The sequence below is a fragment of the Rhinatrema bivittatum genome, chromosome 3, assembly GCF_901001135.1.
Source record: "Rhinatrema bivittatum chromosome 3, aRhiBiv1.1, whole genome shotgun sequence".
NCBI classification, from domain to species: domain Eukaryota; kingdom Metazoa; phylum Chordata; class Amphibia; order Gymnophiona; family Rhinatrematidae; genus Rhinatrema; species Rhinatrema bivittatum.
Genome location: NC_042617.1, coordinates 283,301,699 through 283,319,306, shown reverse-complemented (window position 1 = coordinate 283,319,306; position 17,608 = coordinate 283,301,699). Strand labels below are relative to the sequence as shown.

The 17,608-nt window shown below is 43.4% G+C and overlaps 1 protein-coding gene across 2 annotated transcripts in view; it reads left to right on the top strand.

Annotated features, from left to right (window-relative positions):
* Positions 1–17,608, top strand: part of STAT6 (signal transducer and activator of transcription 6) — a 209,356-nt gene that overhangs the window by 128,011 nt on the left and 63,737 nt on the right. For both annotated transcript variants that reach the window (XM_029594879.1, XM_029594880.1), the window contains 6 exons: positions 10,244–10,392; positions 11,312–11,443; positions 12,039–12,227; positions 15,282–15,369; positions 15,636–15,758; positions 16,146–16,238. In XM_029594879.1, coding sequence (XP_029450739.1) covers positions 10,244–10,392; positions 11,312–11,443; positions 12,039–12,227; positions 15,282–15,369; positions 15,636–15,758; positions 16,146–16,238 — 774 coding nt within the window. The remainder of the gene's footprint in view (positions 1–10,243; positions 10,393–11,311; positions 11,444–12,038; positions 12,228–15,281; positions 15,370–15,635; positions 15,759–16,145; positions 16,239–17,608) is intronic.

Below are 17,608 nucleotides of genomic sequence, written 5' to 3'. Positions count from 1 at the left end.
CCAATGCACTAAATCAAGTGCTTTTTTTAGTGTCAATGGACAGCAATACAGATGGAATGTTTTTCTTATTGATCCACCACAAAAGGTCAACAATTGCAGCCATACGATTGGGTATAAAACCTACTTGGTCAGCGTGGACCAGTGAGGGCATGATCTTATTCAGCCGTTCAGCAAGAACAGCTGAATATCTTCAGATCTAAGATAATCAATGAAATCAGTCTTTATGATCCACAAAAGGGGGATCTCTGCCACATTTCTCAATGACCGAGAGCCCAGCCACATTGGAGTTCACTGAAAAGGAGTCCCCCTCCCTGATATAATTAAATATATCCGTTAAAGGGGCTACTACAATATGGGAGTACCACTTGTAATAGCTGCTAGAGAACCCATCCAAACCCAGAGATTTACTGGATTTTAACATTTTAATAACGGTAAAACTTCAGGGGTGCTGACAGGGCTCTTTAGTGAGAGAGGGAAGAGATACAGAGTTAAGATAAGGATATAGATGATCTTAATATAATTATCTTTACCATTAAGAGAAGCATAAAACATTATAAAACAATCCCTTATGTCAGAAGACATAGTGACCATTTCACCTTGCATATTTTAATTTTAGCTATAGAACTTTGAGCAGTCATGGCTTTCAGTCACCTAGCTAGTTATCAACAAGTTTTATTTCCCCCCCTTCTAATAATAAACCTGTTTGGTTAATTCACGTCAATGGACCTAATTCATCATCAAGCGATTGAAGCTCAGACTGAGCCTAAGAGAGTCGCTTAAAAATAGATTAGACTGGGTCATCATATGCAAACGAGACGTGAAATTTTAACCAATAATGTAGTCCACAACTTCTCCCTTTCTTACTTATGGAAAGTAGCATGGGGGGTCTCATCAAAGCTTTAGAGCAATTACAAACCGCCTCCTTAGAAGTAGATATGGCAGCATGAATCTGAAATACTCTTGTAATTGCTCACCTAAGGAATTAGAGAAAAGTTTGTCTTTTAGTAAGCTTTCGTTTAAACACCAAAAACGTTGATCTTGATCTACATCCTAAAAATGAACATCGATCCAGGTAGGCGAATGATCGGACCAAGTGATATTCCCAATTCCTGCACTTGGTTCTCTAAAGCTTTATCTATAAGGAAATAATCAGTATGAGGTGAAGAGTAAAAAGTATAAGTATGAGAAGTGGGATATCGCTGCCTCCAAATGTCAACAAGACACCATTGAGGCATTGTTGCGACCGCGGTCCTGATACGGGCGTGGCTGCTAGATCATGGGAGAACATGAGCCCCTGAACCATGGCATGACTCAGAAGAGCCCCAAGCCACACCGTGGGAGGTGAGTGCATGCAAGCGCAGGCGGAGCAGGAACAAAGCAGGATTGGAACTAAAGCAAGGAACTCAGAACAGGACCAAGCAGGATCAGCCCTCCGCTGGTCTCAGGAGTAGCCCTCTGGTCACTCGAAAGCCCTTTCAGACCCGCCGCTTGGGAACGACGACGGCATGAGGCCAGACGGAGGCTGAGGGCAGGAACAAGACGAGAACTTGGAACTTGGAAGGACTCAGATGAGGACTCAGGTTACTCGGAAGGACTCAGATGGAACTTGGAAAGACTCAGACAAGGACTCAGGTTAATCAGAAGACTCGGACAAGGATTCAGGTTACTCAGAAGATATCAGGCAAGATTTCAGGACTCAGGCGAAAGTACTGGGTGAGAACTGCATCGCAGCGTGCCCTACACAGCCGCCCATGGCTGGTCATGGACCACACTGAGCGAGAAGCAGACTCCAGGCGAAGTAGTGGAACTTGAGACTGGAACATGTCGAAGATTCAGTAGAGGCCTGCACTGGGGCGCAATCTACACAGCTGCCAGTGGCTGGTCGTGGACCACGCTGAAGTGGAACAGGTTCTTTCAGAGTCTTGGGTATGGACGGCAGCAGGCAAGAAACTCCAAAGACGGCACAGGATTCAAGACTCAGGATTCAAGACTCAGAACTTTAAAAACAAGGGTCTTCCGGAGACTTGCGCTGCAGACAAGAAGAAGGCCTGGTACCATGAAGCGCCCTACACAGCCCCCCATGAGCTGGTCATGGACCACGACAGTGGCACACCAAGAAAGGTGGATACAGGAAACTGGGAACTGGTTGCAGAGGAGAAAACGAAGGCCCCAGGAACACGGAACATCTGGAAATCAGGACTCAGGAACAGAACCACAGAACTTCTAGAGATCAGGACCAAGGAACAACAGGACATGAACAGGCGACGAAGGAGCTCTGATGAAGGACGAGACCAGGAACACGGAACAAAGAGCCATCTAGACAAGTGAAGACCACGGAGGACCTGGACCAGCACAGAAGAACATGGATGACCATGGAGTCCGATCCAAAGGCCTCGAGGAACTGGAAGTGAGCCCTTTTATAGGGCTGAAGCAGGACGTTGAAGAATAAAAGACTTCTGGTGGGGCCGCAGGCTTTTCCCGCCACTGGCCCTTTAAATAGATTGAAGAGGCGCGTGCCGGCACCTAGAGAGGGCCCAGGGATGAAGCGGGACCATGGACACCCGCCTCACTACACAGACTGAGGAAGGGGCAGGCAGGAGTCAGGAGCGGACTCCAGGCCACAAGATGACATCGCAGCGGCTTCCCCGGCCGCTCAGGGATGACTTCGGCAGCTGTAGGGTCCTGGCGGCGGCACAAGGCCGCAACAGCAAGGAAAGCAATGGTGGTGGCTTCCCGCTACCCAGAAGGTCCAGCGGTGGCACAGGGCTGTGAAACAAGGGCGGTGGTGGCAGCTCCATACCGCAAAGGAACAACAACTTGGCAGCGACACCAGGCTGTGAAAGCGGACAACATCAGCAGCCTGGGGTGGGCTCCGCAAGCAGGATCATAACAGACATAGAGGACAACAGTTTCCTCATCCCTTGCAAAGACTAATTAGCTTGATGAGAATTATACAAATTTGGATTTCTGGTGAAATTAAAGTCCCTACCTAGAATTAAATGACCCTCCACATGGGTTATCAGTATTTTGTCCAAGGTTTTTAAAAAGGAAGTCTGGTCAGAGTTAGGAACATAAATATTTACTATTATGAAAATATCTCTATCCACCCTTAATTTTACTAAACAAAATTGACCTTGAGGTTTAGCAAGTTGAAGAAGCTCTTTGTGAGCAGGGTGGCAAGAAATTAATATGTCTACCCCAGCATACTTGCCCCCTTAAAACTTGCTGATACGTTATGTGGATAATCTTGAAAGGAAAGAATATGCTTGTGTCTTCTGCAAATTCATCTCCTGGATCAATGCTATAGAGGCCTTATAAGCTAGTTCTTGGGATAGAAAGTGATGCTTCTGAAAGGTGTTAAGACCCTTAACATTCAGGGAAACTCTCCTGGCTACCATAGATAAACATATAGTAACAAGTATACCAGGGTTAAAATATTGTGCTCAGATCATTTAAATCAAAAATGCCATGCCAGTTCTTCAGAGTATTTGTAAATACATAGAAAAACGTGAAACATCTCCCCATACGTTCTCCATAACCCATGATATGAACCACCATACCCAATTGGCGGATGCTTCTCCCAGGGGGCTGAATCAGACAAAGATGAACTCCCAACAAATCTCCCCCTTGATAAATAATAAAAACCAAAAAATGTCCAACACAAGAATATAGATTGGACCCTCAAAAGGAAAGCGTTAAGGCATAATCACTCTGTAAACTACAATAGAGATTAAAGCAAGCAACAAAGAGCTTCAGCTGGAATAATCTAAGGACAAAGGGGCCCTGGTTAGACAAGACCAAGCGCGAGTCCTCTGAATGCTGGCGCAGTCTCCTGCTGCCATTTCCTGCTCAAAGCTATCTTAGATGAATGTCCATCTTTGGCACATTGGACACCATTTTAGATACTGCAAAACTGATTAAGTTTTCTTGTTTAAAGGCCTCCGTAGCCTCGATTAGTAATTTTATCCAATAAGTGGTTCCTTTTGACCATAAATTGCAATCCAAAGGGAAAAGTCCAATGATAGCGAGTGCCCGCTATGTGCAATGAGCTCGTCACTTCCCTCAGCTCATAACATTTCTGAAGGGTAGACGAAGCTAAATTATTAAAGATGGCGAGAGTGTGCCCCTTTGAGCCACTCATTCTTTTTCCTCGCCGCATCATATATGAAAGACATTTGTTCAAAGCTGTGCAAACAGAAAAAAATGTCTCTGGGGCGCTTATCCAGCTTAGGGCCCAAAGCTCCGTGGGTCCATTCAATTTTAATAGGCAGCGTACTGCTCCGTAGTATCAGCATTACTGGCAGTAAGTATTAAGGCACAAATTTTCGATGCTATAACTCTGGTGTCCGCAGATTCTGGAACCTCTCAAATGATTCTGGAACCTCTCAAATGATTCTCCAAGTCTTTTATTTTATCAGCCAATAGTGTGCGTTTGGCACGCATTAGCTTCTGTTGAGCGCTTCACCGTGGCTCTCAACTCTGATTCCAACTAATCGACTCTGGCCCCGAGTGTAGCTAGATCTTTTTGCATCTCTGAGATTGAAGCCAGTAGATCAGTTTTATGTTGCTTCATATTGGATCTCGGTTCGAGGAACCAGCCCCGTAGATCATCTCGTAAAAGTAAATCGACAGGCCAGAACTGATTGGGAGTGTAATCATGGAACTTTCTTGATCTTTCCCACCGGCGTCACCTTTGTGGCCTGCTCACCGTCCTCTCCAAGAATCTCCAAGGCTTGCTTCCTAAATGAAAATGGATTTAAATCTGCCAGGATTTTTTTTCCTGCCATCAGGGAGAATTAATTAATAAAATAATGGTTGAGGTGTCTGAAAATCACACTGATAGCAGTTGTTGTCGAAAGATTCAGTAGTCAGGGGTGAGGAGCTCTTCAATTAGACATCCATCTTGGATGATGTCCTTATAGCAGCCCCCTCTCAGAGTATAAATTCTAAAGGTCAAATTGGTAAAATATACAGAACAATGGTACGGAGTGAGGAAGCTCCTGGATTGAATAGCTGGGACAAATGGGATAGGGAGAATGGCAAATCAACTGATCCCACAGAGTGAAATCAGATAATTTAAGGAATTTGAAAGTGTTCGCTCTCTACTGATATAGAATATTATTGAGGGACTGTTTGACTCCGGTGAGGATGAAAGCTGTGGAGGGACAACATCTGATGGAAATAGGTTGTATGGAAATAGGGGAGATCTATGTCACAGAGTCTTCACTCTGTACTGTTGGTCTCAAGAATATGGAGGGGTAGATAAAACAAATGTATTTGACTTCTTATGGTGAGAAGAAGAGTAATTCTGAGAAACTGGAATGTATGTATTTATTCATTTTTTATTGATATTCTACTTTTTGGCACTTCAAATCTGATTCCATTCAGATACTGTAGGTACTTCCGTATCTCCATAGGGCTCACAATGCAATGATACAGTTTGTATCTGAGGCAACGGAGGGTTAAGTGATATGCCCAAGGTCACAAGGAGCAGCAATGGGATTTGAACTCTGGTTGGTAGCCCCAATGTTAATACCCCAATATTCAAGATTGGTTGACAGAGTTGAGTAAACAATTGGAAGGTTTGTCATCAAGATGAAAGGAGAAATATGAAAGAATGGAAGGAAGTCATGAAATTTTTGAAGGACACCAAGGATATGAGCTAAGAGTTAAGGATGGAAGATGTGGCAGGGAGGAGATGGGGAATAGGAATAAAATGGAAAGGAGTTTCCTATCTCAGCTGGTAACAAAGTTGAGAAATGAGATGCTAAGGTAGTTTATTCTGTTAAAAAGTATTTTATTAAAAAAAAGTTACTGAAATTTGAAAATGTATAAAAATTATATGGCAGTTGTAACATGTCCGTTAAAACTAATACAATGGGTTTTTTTTTAGTTTTTTTAAATTATTTATAAGAGATTTTTTACAGTAGCATAAAGAAAAATGTAGTTGAAAAAAAAGTCGATCCAGATTCCATTCCCCAATAAAGAGTTTCTATGGCGTACCAAATATATTCAACACAAAATGAGGAAACAAAAAAACCAGAACAATAACCAAAAGCAATCCAAAATACAGTGAAACCATTAATGAGAACCTAGGGGTAGATATTCAAAAGCTATTTAGACGGATAAATGAAAATATATCTGTCTAAATAGCTGAACTGCAATATAACTCTCTTCAGGCTATATTCTAGCTAGATCAGGCTATCTTCTCCCGATCTTCACCACATCCAGATCTGGAGAGACTTGAGACTCGGATACCCATATATAAAGATCAGGAGAAACTCAAGATTAGCATTCCAGTTGAAACAGCAATTAAGGGAAGTGATGAAAGACGTCTAAGTTAAGTTATAGTGAGTTTGAGAAAGACTGTGTGGTTTTTGATCATCTGTTTGCAAGTTTTGTTGTACGATATATTCCCCTGAAGAAAGACGATAGTGTCTGAAACATGTACGTGTCGGGACTTTTAAACATTGATTCATAACAGATGGTTTTAAGATATATATCATAACAACAGAGCGTCATTACACCGTGGGAAATATCATCCGTAGTTTTTGAGTTCTTCAAATATAACAAGATTTGTGAGTCTTTCAACAAGAATAATCTTTATTGGATGTCATATTTCAAAACACAATTAAAATATTCTTCAAAAAAATATATAAGCAAAAAAGCACTTTCAAAAAAGGTTTATACATCAGGAGGAGGTTGGAGGTTAATGATTATAACAAGCATATAAGGTGCAGGGACGCCTACATGATTATTTGAAACCTTCAACTAAGTCCTATAAACATTTACACTGGACGATAACATTTTTAACAACATTTTTATAAAAATTTGTACCACAGTCGTGTAGGCTATAATAATCAGCACTTTTGAAAATTATTCAAAAAAATTAGTACTTTAGAGAACAAAAATTTAGTATATATAGTAAACATATCTACAGGAAAAAATGTTTTGGTACAGTGATTGAACAGGGTGTTCATTTTGTGATTTAGTATAGATTATACATCCCTGTCAGGTGGCTTTGATTTTTATAACTTTTAAGATAGCCAGGTAAATAAATAAATAAAATAGGTATATTCAGCACTCCCGCCGCACTGCTGAATATCCTGGTTAAGTTGGCCAGATAGGTGTATCTGGCTAACTTATCTAGCCGCTTAGCAGATGAATATGGACCCATTAGTCATTTAGGACATTTCTCTGTCAAAAAATTATCTAAATATGAAACTTTCAAAGAAAACAAATGTATTCCCTTGATAAATAACAATACACTTGCAAGGATATTTTAAGAAAAAAAAGTGGCCCCGTCGCCAACACTTGAGATGTCACTTGAAAAAATGTCTTCCTTATTATAGCCTGCGTTGATCTTGATAAATTAGGGAAAATACTCATCCTCTAACCACAAAAGTGATCAGATCTATTTTGAGAAGAGTTTCAAGACACTGTCCCTGTCTATTTCTTCCGCAAATCGGGCAGTTGGAGTTCCAGTCCCTGTAACGTGTTCTCAAGACGACTCCAATAAACCTGAAATTAAATGTTCCAGATCTCCTCCTTTACTGTATGTCACCCCTTAGCTGCGGGTAAATAAAATAAAGCCTACCCACAGGAAGGATCAGATGTAAAGGAATTTTAAAATTTTATGAAAAATATTTCTTTAAGGCTTCATAAAATGACTCCATTTTGAACTTGGGGGAAATTTATCTTCCTCGAATTTCTGTATCTCTTACAGAATGTTCTAGTGTTTAAACAGTCTTTAATTAAGACCACCTCATTATCATGCATCAATAGTTTGAGAGAAAATACTACTTAGCCTGGACTAGATATATTTTTTTTAATTTCATTTGTTTTATATTTTGTTGTGTTTTAAATAAATGAAACAAAATCCAAAGCAAAATTGTAAATGTCCTGTGCACCCCCCCCCCCCCCCCCCGCCCCTATTGGGTACTGCGTGGCATAAACTCGCTGAAAGCCAAACGTTGCAGGCAGAAAAGCTCTTCCAGGGGCTGTGCTGGCATCAAGCCTCCAGAGAGGGTGCATTGGTGGAAGAGGGTCAGGGAGCCATACTTAGGGTCAATGGGACTAGCACTGGATTGCAATAATCCAGCCGTGCTGTTACCGTGGCAAGAGTCACTATGAAAGTGGCAACTCTTTACTGTTTCCAGGACTTGCTTGGGCATGGTGAATCCTAAATCCAGTAGAATTCTGAAGCTTTTGACTGTATGTTTTGTGTTTTTTTTAATGGGAGGTCATAGGTTCCGAATGGGATTTTCAGGTAAGGAACTTGTGTGTGCATTCTTTGTACCCAGAGAATCTCAGTTTCTTTGAGGTTCAGATGGAGATTCTTATTTTTTTGTCTGTTCTTGGATGGTATGAAACACGTGTTTAGCTTATTTATAGCGGTTGGTAGGTCCAGGTCCAGGTCCATTCTTAATATGAGCTGGATATCTTCCACATAGAAGAGTACTGGTGACAGTATGGAGCTTTGTGGGACTCCCACAGTTTAAGGGCCAGGATGCTGATGTGTCAGCGAAATGTACAAATTGTCTGACAGAAAGGAAATGAACCAGGTTTGGATCTTGCTGTTTAGGCCAGCTTCTGCCAGTTGAAAACATGATACTATGATGTGTCAAAGGCTGCTCAGAAATCCACTAGCACCAGCTGCCTGGCTTCTATCATGATATCTCAGGAGATCATCCAGCAGGGCCATGAGGAATGTCTCTTCCATGACCTTTTTTGAAACTGGACAGATAGGAGTCCAGCCAGTTTTTCTCTGCTAGCCAGTCATTTGGATGAATTATTACTGACAGTTCTACTGATTTCCCTAGGAAGGGATTATTGAACACTAGATGGCAGTTTGCAGGTTTGTCTGGATCTAGGTTTGTCTCTTTTTCATTAGTGGCCACACTATAGCTTTTTTATTTTTTTTAGTAATCTATAAGCAGCAGGCCCTCAGTGAGGGAGGAATTAATAATTTTGGTTGCCTAGGCTGTGAGGCCCTTGCTAGTGAGCTTTGCTAACTTGGATGGACATGGAACAAGGAAGCGCGTTGTTGGATGTAACATGGCCAGGATCTTACTGAGACATGTTCCACGATTGGGGTAAAGACTGCAGACCACTGGGGTAGTTGGTGTTACTATGTGGTTCCTGCTTTTCATAGAGAAACAGGAAGTGAAGCCCATAGGTGTACTGGGGTTAAACCCAGGACTGACTCAACTTGTCCTTGTGACGTGGTAAATAAGGACCTCCAAGTTCATCTCTTCTGCTGCAGACCCTTCCTCTCCATTACAGGTCCCCTGTGCTTTTCTTGGGCTTTCTGGGATTCTGTTACTGGTTTTGTCTCCTCCCCCTTCCTGTTCCCCTCCCTTTCTGAGAAGAAAAATTTCCTGAGTCTGACCCTTTGTTCTAGAATGCCCTTTCCACCGGTAAATGTTTTGCTTTTTTGTGCATTATTTATGCATTTGAATTATTTCAATGTCTCTCTTATCATCTCACACACACATTGGCAGATCGGATCCCCCGTGCAGCTGACGTCATTTGTAATACGATGGCCCATAGATTGGCTCCCAAAGGCAAGATGGGCGGAGAGAGGGGGAGGTGCCAGGAACAGGAAGGCGGAGTCATCTAAAGCAGGGCTTCCCAAGCCTGTTCTGGGAACACCACAGCCAGGCTGTATTGTCAGGATATCCACAATTTAATATGCATGAGATACATTTGTATATGCTGGGCTTCCAACATATGTACATTGTATGCTAATTGTGGACAGGTTTGGGAAGCTGTGGTTTAAAGAGTTTGAAAACTAGTAACATCAAATTATAAGATAACGAACCGCTGCCCCAACTCATCCCATGTGCATTGTTTTTGACTCTGCCCAGGGCACAGTGATCGCTGTCTTGGGAGATATGTAAATAAAAATGGCTAGCAGGAAGCTATAGCAGTCCGGCAGAAAATTCTGCTGGACCAATTCTGTCATTGTGAGATGATGGGCCAGTTCTGGTTTTTGTTGACGCCCATCGCGATGTATTCCGTGGAAGAACAAGAGACCTGATTGCATTGGGATGTGAGTTTGAAAACCAGAATGGGCCAACATCTCACAATGGCATAGAGGGACCGGATTTCGTGCAGGTCTAGTCTCTTGCTGGCCATTGTACACCAATTGCACGTTGCCCGGTTCACTTATTATCTGACGCTGTCCTGTTCACGTGCACTCCCCTTTCCTCCCTCTCTGACTCTTTCACTTCCTCAGCAGCAGTGGGCGAGTCAGATAATGGAGGCAGTGACCGAGCTGGAGAATGTCCAAGTGCAGCTGTTAAAAAGGATCCACATCTGGAAAAGGCAACAGCAGTTGGCTGGAAACGGGGCCCCCTTCAACGGGAACCTGGATGCCATCCAGGAGAGGTGAGCGCTTCTCTGGCCCAAAGGGGGAGGGGGGGGTGGCGGCTATAGTTTCAGAGAGCCAGAGAAGAGGTCCATATTTAAAGGGTCTGTCGGGCTAACCTTTGAGGTTAACCAGACAAGCCTCAGTCTTTAAAATTTCCTCTTCTTCCACATACTTACTGGCTTAAATTTTGTCCAATAAACAACAAACCACAAACCACTCCTGGGGAATTTTCAGTGAATGTGTTCATGACCGGACCCACAAAACAGCAATAAAAAAGCAATGGGAAGGACCAAGGCCCTCAGCCGAAATGGAGCTAAGTAATTTGATATATAAGTAAAGTGAATCAAGTGGGTCTGGCAAACCGAATATAGCATACGGCATTAAAGATTTTTAAAGTAATCAAGAAAAAATTAAAAAATAAGAATAAATAAATAAAACTGAAGATGAAAGTTAAAATTAAATACGGTATACACTAACATAAAAAGATAACCTAGCAGTGGTTTTCATAAGGGTGTTTCTGGGGCATGGCTTCGCTGTGTCCAAGCAGCACTGCTGGTCAGCGCTGGCTGGACAGAGGAGACACAGCTGCCCTAAAGTTAGCCCGACAACTTTATTAGGGTAACTTTAGACCAAGCATTCAACCGGCTTGGAGTGCGGCTGAATGTTTTTGGATAAAGTTAACTGGAGAAAGTTGTTTGGGTAACTTTGTCCAGTGGCCCCACCGGCTGTACATTGGACCTCAAAGTGTACCTGGAAGCCCTCTGCAGCGAAATACACGGAAAGTACGTTGGCAAACGTTTTCAGATGAGTTGCGATGGGCAGTGCATGTGGCACTTTGGGGTGAAATGCGATTTAGAAATTAGCAGCCACTCTGGAGGTGGGAACTGGGCTGTGTTGGCAAACCCTGAGGAGGAGGATTTTTGATTGTTCCCACAGGTGTGAAGGTCTGTTTGATGTTTACCTCCAGTTGCCCCAGGAACTGACAAAGGCGGCAAGTGAGCTGGGAGTGGAACATTTCCGAGGAGTCCCCGAACGCCTCAACAATTCCCTCTGTGCCTTGGTTAAGAGGTAGCTGGCCCTACATGTATTCACCACTATTTCTTGCCTGGCAGCTCTTCAGGGCAGGGACCTCACTGTTTAACTTTCCAGTTACATCCTCCGCACTATAAATAATCAGGGATAGATCCATTCTCTGACGTTCTCTTGTTCTCTATTCCAGGGGGTATTATAAGTGCCATGATAAACTCCAGGGTGGGCATGAAATGATTTGGATGCAATATTTGATCCTTAGGCATAAAAATCCTTTAACTGATCTTTTTCTGCAGAGCTGCTGGGTGACACCCGGCTCTTGGGTGAAAACATTTGGGTCAATCCTGATTTTTGAGTTTCCATTTTCAATGCATTGTACTAGTTGTAGTCCCTGCTTCTTCCACTTGAAATTGCAACTAGAGGTGCCACCGTGCACCAGGGATGTGAAAAGGCCTCCCTAGAGGGGGGACTGAGTGATATGCTGGTCCTGGAATGTGCTATTATCTACATAAGACGTGCACCTGCAGTACCATCTGCAAAGCCTGCTTCCTAGTTCATGGAACAAACTGCAGACTTCACTATTATCAGTTCTTTATTGTTTTCCCTCCCCCTGTCTCCCCACCACAATCTCCAGCTCCTTCCTCGTGGAGAATCAGCCCCCACAGGTCCCGAAGACCCAAACCAAGTTCCAGGCCAGCGTGCGCTTCCTTCTGGGACCGAAGCTGTTCAACGCTTCAGCCAAGATGCCTGTGATCAAGGCCAGCGTGGTGACGGAGAAACAAGCTCGTGACCTAGTGCGGAGCCCTGGGGGTGAGCCCTGGAGGTGAGCGATGCATGGTAGGGGGGATCTTAACTTTCTGATTCTGAGAAGCTGGCAGGGCACCCTCCTCGACTCTTCTCCAAGTGGGCCCAAACATTTTGGAGGCTTCATACCTTAATATGGGGGGGGGGGGGGGGGGGAGCGGGGGCAACCCTACATCTCATGAATTTTGCGGAATTGAGGCTATTAGTTTTATAAGGACGTCCAGAGAGTAAAGATGTTCTTATAAACAGGAATCATGTCCGTAGGAAGGAGCACCCTGGAGCTGTGAGAAAATGTCATAAGCAGAAAGAGGCCAGGCTGTATTTTATATTTTTGAATTTCTGATGCTTGTTATATTGCTGTACACTGCACAGAGCTATTTAAGAGGGGGCAGTATAAAATGCAAATGAAGACCTAGACACCTAGCTCAGAGAAAATTTTCAATTTACCACTCTGAATTTCTAAATTCAGGTACCTAAGATGTAGGGTGGGGCCAGGTTGTAGGAACAAATTGAATTCTGTTTGCTGATTTCCAGCATCAGGTGCCTAAAGTTAGATGAGTGAGTAGCAGGCCTAAAGTTATGGACTCGGGTACTTTTCAAGGCCATTTACGTACATAAAACCTGGTTTTTATGTGCATAAATGCTAGTTACAAAATCGGAGGGCCTCTGGTTGCAGAAAAGTGCACATTTTTAACCTGGTTTTGTGAGTACTTTTATGCAAATTCAGGCGTGTGAGGGATGAAGTTGGGGGTCGGAGCCAGCACGTGCATGCTTACCTTGTAGATGTCCATATTCAGTCACAATACAGCTTACCAAGTTAGCTGAGTAAACTTTATCCAGCTAACTTTTCCTGAGATATTCAGCGGTGCAGCCATGTCCCTGAATCTACTTGGCTGTCTTAAAGTCAGAGGGATAAGTTTATCCAGCTAACTTTAGGACAGCTAAATAGCCGTCCTAAACTTAGCTGGCTATCTAAGATGGATAAGCCAAATATTGACACTTATCTTCCTAAGTTAGCCAGGCAAGTAACTCCGCCCTGAAACAACCCTGTCCCGCCCCTCACTTAGGGGCCGATGCAGTACAGTGCGCTCAGCCGAGCGCACTCTATAACCCCGCAGTCTGACGCGGGTTAAATAGGCGCTAATCCAACCCTAATGCAATTAGGGGGATTAGCGCCTATTTAATGCGCGTCCGACGCGGAGTGAATGAGTTAGCGCTCATCGCATGCAAATGCACGTGAATGAGGCTATTATTCATTCACTGCAATACAAAAAAATAAATATGCGTCTCAGACGCACATTTATCGCTCAGCTATTAACGCCTGCCTGGAGTGCAGGGAAAAAAAAGTACAGAAAAGCAGAAAAACTGCTTTTCATACTTTTAAAAGTTAAAAAAACCAAAAAAAACCCAGCTGGTCGCATTAAGAAGACCGATGCTAATATGCTTGGCGTCTGTATTCTTAACCAGCAGACTGCCGGTAACCACGACCCCCTAATTATAATATAGCATGGCGCCTCCCTTGCAGGCGCCATGCACACAGTAAGAAAGCGGGCGCTGACTCTTCAGCTCCTGCTTTCCGCGCTTTTTTTGTGCATCGGCCCTTTAGCCAGCCATCTATTTAATAGTTAGCCAGCTAAGTGGCAGCCATTCACCATGCCCAAATATTGAAACAGTGCCAGTTAGCTGGCTAAATGGTGCTGAATATTGACCTCCTAGGTTTTTTAAATTATATGTCTGTGTACACTCACAAATTATGCCTTCCGAAGAGGAAGTGAAACTTTACGCGAGTGACTCTCTGCACGTAAATGTTCAATGATGGGGAATTTTTTAAGAGCAAAATTAATTGTACAAATTCACTCTGAAAATCCTTAATAAAATTTGTGTGCAAAGTACCCTTGCAGTCTTTCTTTGCTGCTCTGCAGGGATCCTAATACTGACTTCTCGCAGGCCAGTATTCAATGGCTTTGTACGAGTAACTTTTGCAGTTACCTGGAGAAAACCCGGGATTTAAAAATTTCCCCTCACTCCCTGGCTCCGTTTTTTCTCTGGGTAACGAGTTACTCATCTACCAAGGAGGGGTGCTGAGGCCATTCCGGGAACGCGGTTTCACTTTGTTTGAGCAGCGCTGATATTTAGCTCGAACCAGACCAAGTTATCCTGGTAAGCTTGGTCAGAGAAATACTTGTTTTATTTATTTATTTATTTTATTTTAAAGTTTTTATATTCTGCAACCAGTGTTTAAAATCGACACTTATCCGGGTACCTTCCGCTCAGTATCTGAGTAAAGTTAACCAGGTAACTGTCACACTCGCTCAACCACTGAATATCCTACCTCTCAGCTTATTTTTTTTTTATTATTGGGCCTAAAAGTTGTTAAACTAGGATTTACTGATAACAGGAAGAGGATACCTGAGCGTCTGGAGAAGATTTTCTTACAAAGTATGACAAGTCCGTTCAGGCTGGATTTATACAGATTGTCACTGGCAGGGAAAAGGGGTGCAGGTGGCAGGTTTGGGGACAGTCTGGGGTCTCCTTTTATTTATTTATTATTAGAATTTATTTACTCGTGTTTGCATAAGCATTGCTGTGATTAGCAACGATGAGAGCAGCTGGCATTGCGCCCTGGCAGAGGGACCTCCATGTCTAAAGGTTTCGAGTGGGTGGGGGGATGAGACCAAATAGGGCCATTTTGTGAGGTATTGGGGGTGGGGTGGGGTGGGGAATCAGACCATTGGCTTGAACTGCACTTTTTTTTTTTTTTTCATATATATGGTTCAGTGGCAAGTTATTTGGCCACACAAGGCTAGATACTGTAGACCTGCTCTGAGGCAGATCCTAAAGTTATCTGGCTAACTTATTGCCTGATTCACTAAGTCTTTTCTCCCATTCTGTGTCTATGGGAAAATACCTTGATGAATCAGGCCCTTAGCTGGATACAAATGAAAATCAGCTAAGCTAGCCACATAACTTGGGCCCTCCCCGGAACACCATATTTTTATTTTTTTTAGTCTGGATAGACTTTAGCCAGATAATGTCTTACTCTCTCTGACTCATGTTTTCTCTCTCCATCTAGTGAAAACACGGGTGAGGTTGTTAACAATATGGCACCACTGGAGCTTAACATCACATCCAAGACCTGCAGAGCGATTTTCAAGAATTTGGTGGGTAAAACAGACAGGCATATCCACAGGAACCAGGAATTTTCTTTACTCACCCACAGTGTCCCATCACAGAATAAGTGCAGCACAGGAACACACTCACACTCACACACTTGCACAGACACACATTCCCACTACGGAACAGGTACAGCACAGGCATTTCTCTCTTGCTCTCTGTCTTTCAGATTCTGTCTTATTCTGATTGTCTGCCTGGGTCTGGCTGTCACTTCTCACATTCTGTCTGGCTCTTTTTTTTTTTCTTTACACAGCTGCTGAAGAAGATCAAGCGCTGCGAACGAAAGGGCTCAGAGTCTGTAACAGAGGAGAAGTGCGCTATCCTGTTCTCTACGGATGTCTCTCTCAATGCTCATAATGTTACCTTTCATCTACAGGTAACCTGGGAGAAGGCGAGAGGGGAGGGGGAAAGGGGGAGCAGTGCACCCTGTATAACTCTTCTCACAGCTCCTTCCACCATTTCTTAGTTCCAATGGAAAGGCAGCATTGTGCATGGAATAACAGGAAACTGTGAGCCACCCACAGAATTTTAGATAAGGTACCATCAGGTATATATATATTAGATAATGGTACATGATATACACTGAAAAAAAGCAGGCAACAGAGTTAACTGTTATATAATGTTATGTATTACAAATAGATGTCCAAGTTACCTATAGAATAACTTATGTCCAAGTTACCTATAGAATAATGTATATAGCGCTGTGATTTGGGTACAGATATTCAACTTAAATAGTGTTGGACTTGCGTTGTTGCTCTTGCAGGCCCTCTCCCTGCCCCTGGTGGTGATTGTTCATGGGAACCAAGATAACAACGCGAAGGCCACCGTGCTGTGGGACAATGCCTTCTCTGAGATGGTGAGTGACAGCGGGATGGCCAGGGAGGGAGAGCGTGGCCTTGGATTGTGACAAGTTGTATGAGGGGAGGAGGGGGGGAGGGGGGTAACAAACGACAAGGAAATCAAATCATGATCGTAAAAGAAATGCACCCCCTCCCCCCCCACACACACACACTTCTCATCCCCTCTATCCCAGTTCTGGTGCTGAGTCCTGAAAACAGCCCCGACAAGAGCATCTGGTGTGGGGGAATGCGATAGGGTGGACAGGCCCCACACACTGTGAAACAGGAAGGGGAAGGGTTAAAGCACTGACATTTCTGGATGGGTGCAGGGAAAGCGAGAAACCCAAGTGAGGCTAATTAAAGCAGCCAGTGAGAATGTGTAGTCAAAGCAGGTTAAGTCTCTTAAGGGCTACAATAGGCAGCCCTGTGAGAGAGAAGAAAACCCCAGAAGCCAAGGAAAAGGTATTTAAAAAAGACAGGGGGGATCCAGGACTTAACTTGACAAAACCCCAAGAGTTGAATTTCCTGACCTGCTGAATGGCTACATTTTAGCCAGGTAAGTTATTACCCAACCCAGCGGCATTCACTCCCAGCCTTCAAGGGCTACAAACAGGTCAGATTTTCAGAATCTCCCCAATGAACATTCATGAGACAGATTTGCATACACATTGCCTTCATGGCATGCAAATCTGTCTCATGCATCTACCTTAAGGAGATCCTGAAGCCTGACCCCTTTCTGGCCCTTGAGGGCTGGGAGTGGCTCAGCCAGATAAAAGGAGGCAGGTCAGAGAAATACTGGGGGCTCGGTTTAGGCTAACTCTGGTCGGGGAAAAAAAACACAGGCCTAAAGCTAGTCGGATAACTGAAATAAACCTCCAAAACAAAACAAGTGCTCAGCAGCAGCCAATTCCCTGTACGTACCCGGATCAGTCCAGACAGTGGGTTGAGCCTCCTGTCCATCAGAGGGAGACAGAGAAAAACTGAAAAGGTATCCTATATCAGGACAGTGCTCACCCTGCATCCCTTCAGTATTTCTCTGTCTCCCAGCAGAGGCAAGCCGTTGAACCTGCGGTTCCTTAGCTTTCTCTGTTTTCCACACTGTGGTGATTTCTTTCTTTCTCCTTCTTTTATTTATTTATTTATTTATTTATTTATTAATTATGCATTTCACAAATATTGACAGCAATTTCGGCATGTCAAGGAACGGGTACAAATAATATTACAGGTAATTCAGAGACTGAACTGCACTCTATTTAAATTTAAAGTATAAATTAAATTTCCATTCAATAATTTTCCAAAAGAATACAGTCTGGAATCTAAGCAAACCCCCGTTATAAAGCAAAAGGGAGATCCAAAAATGTTATTCATGAGCAAAAAAATAAAGCAT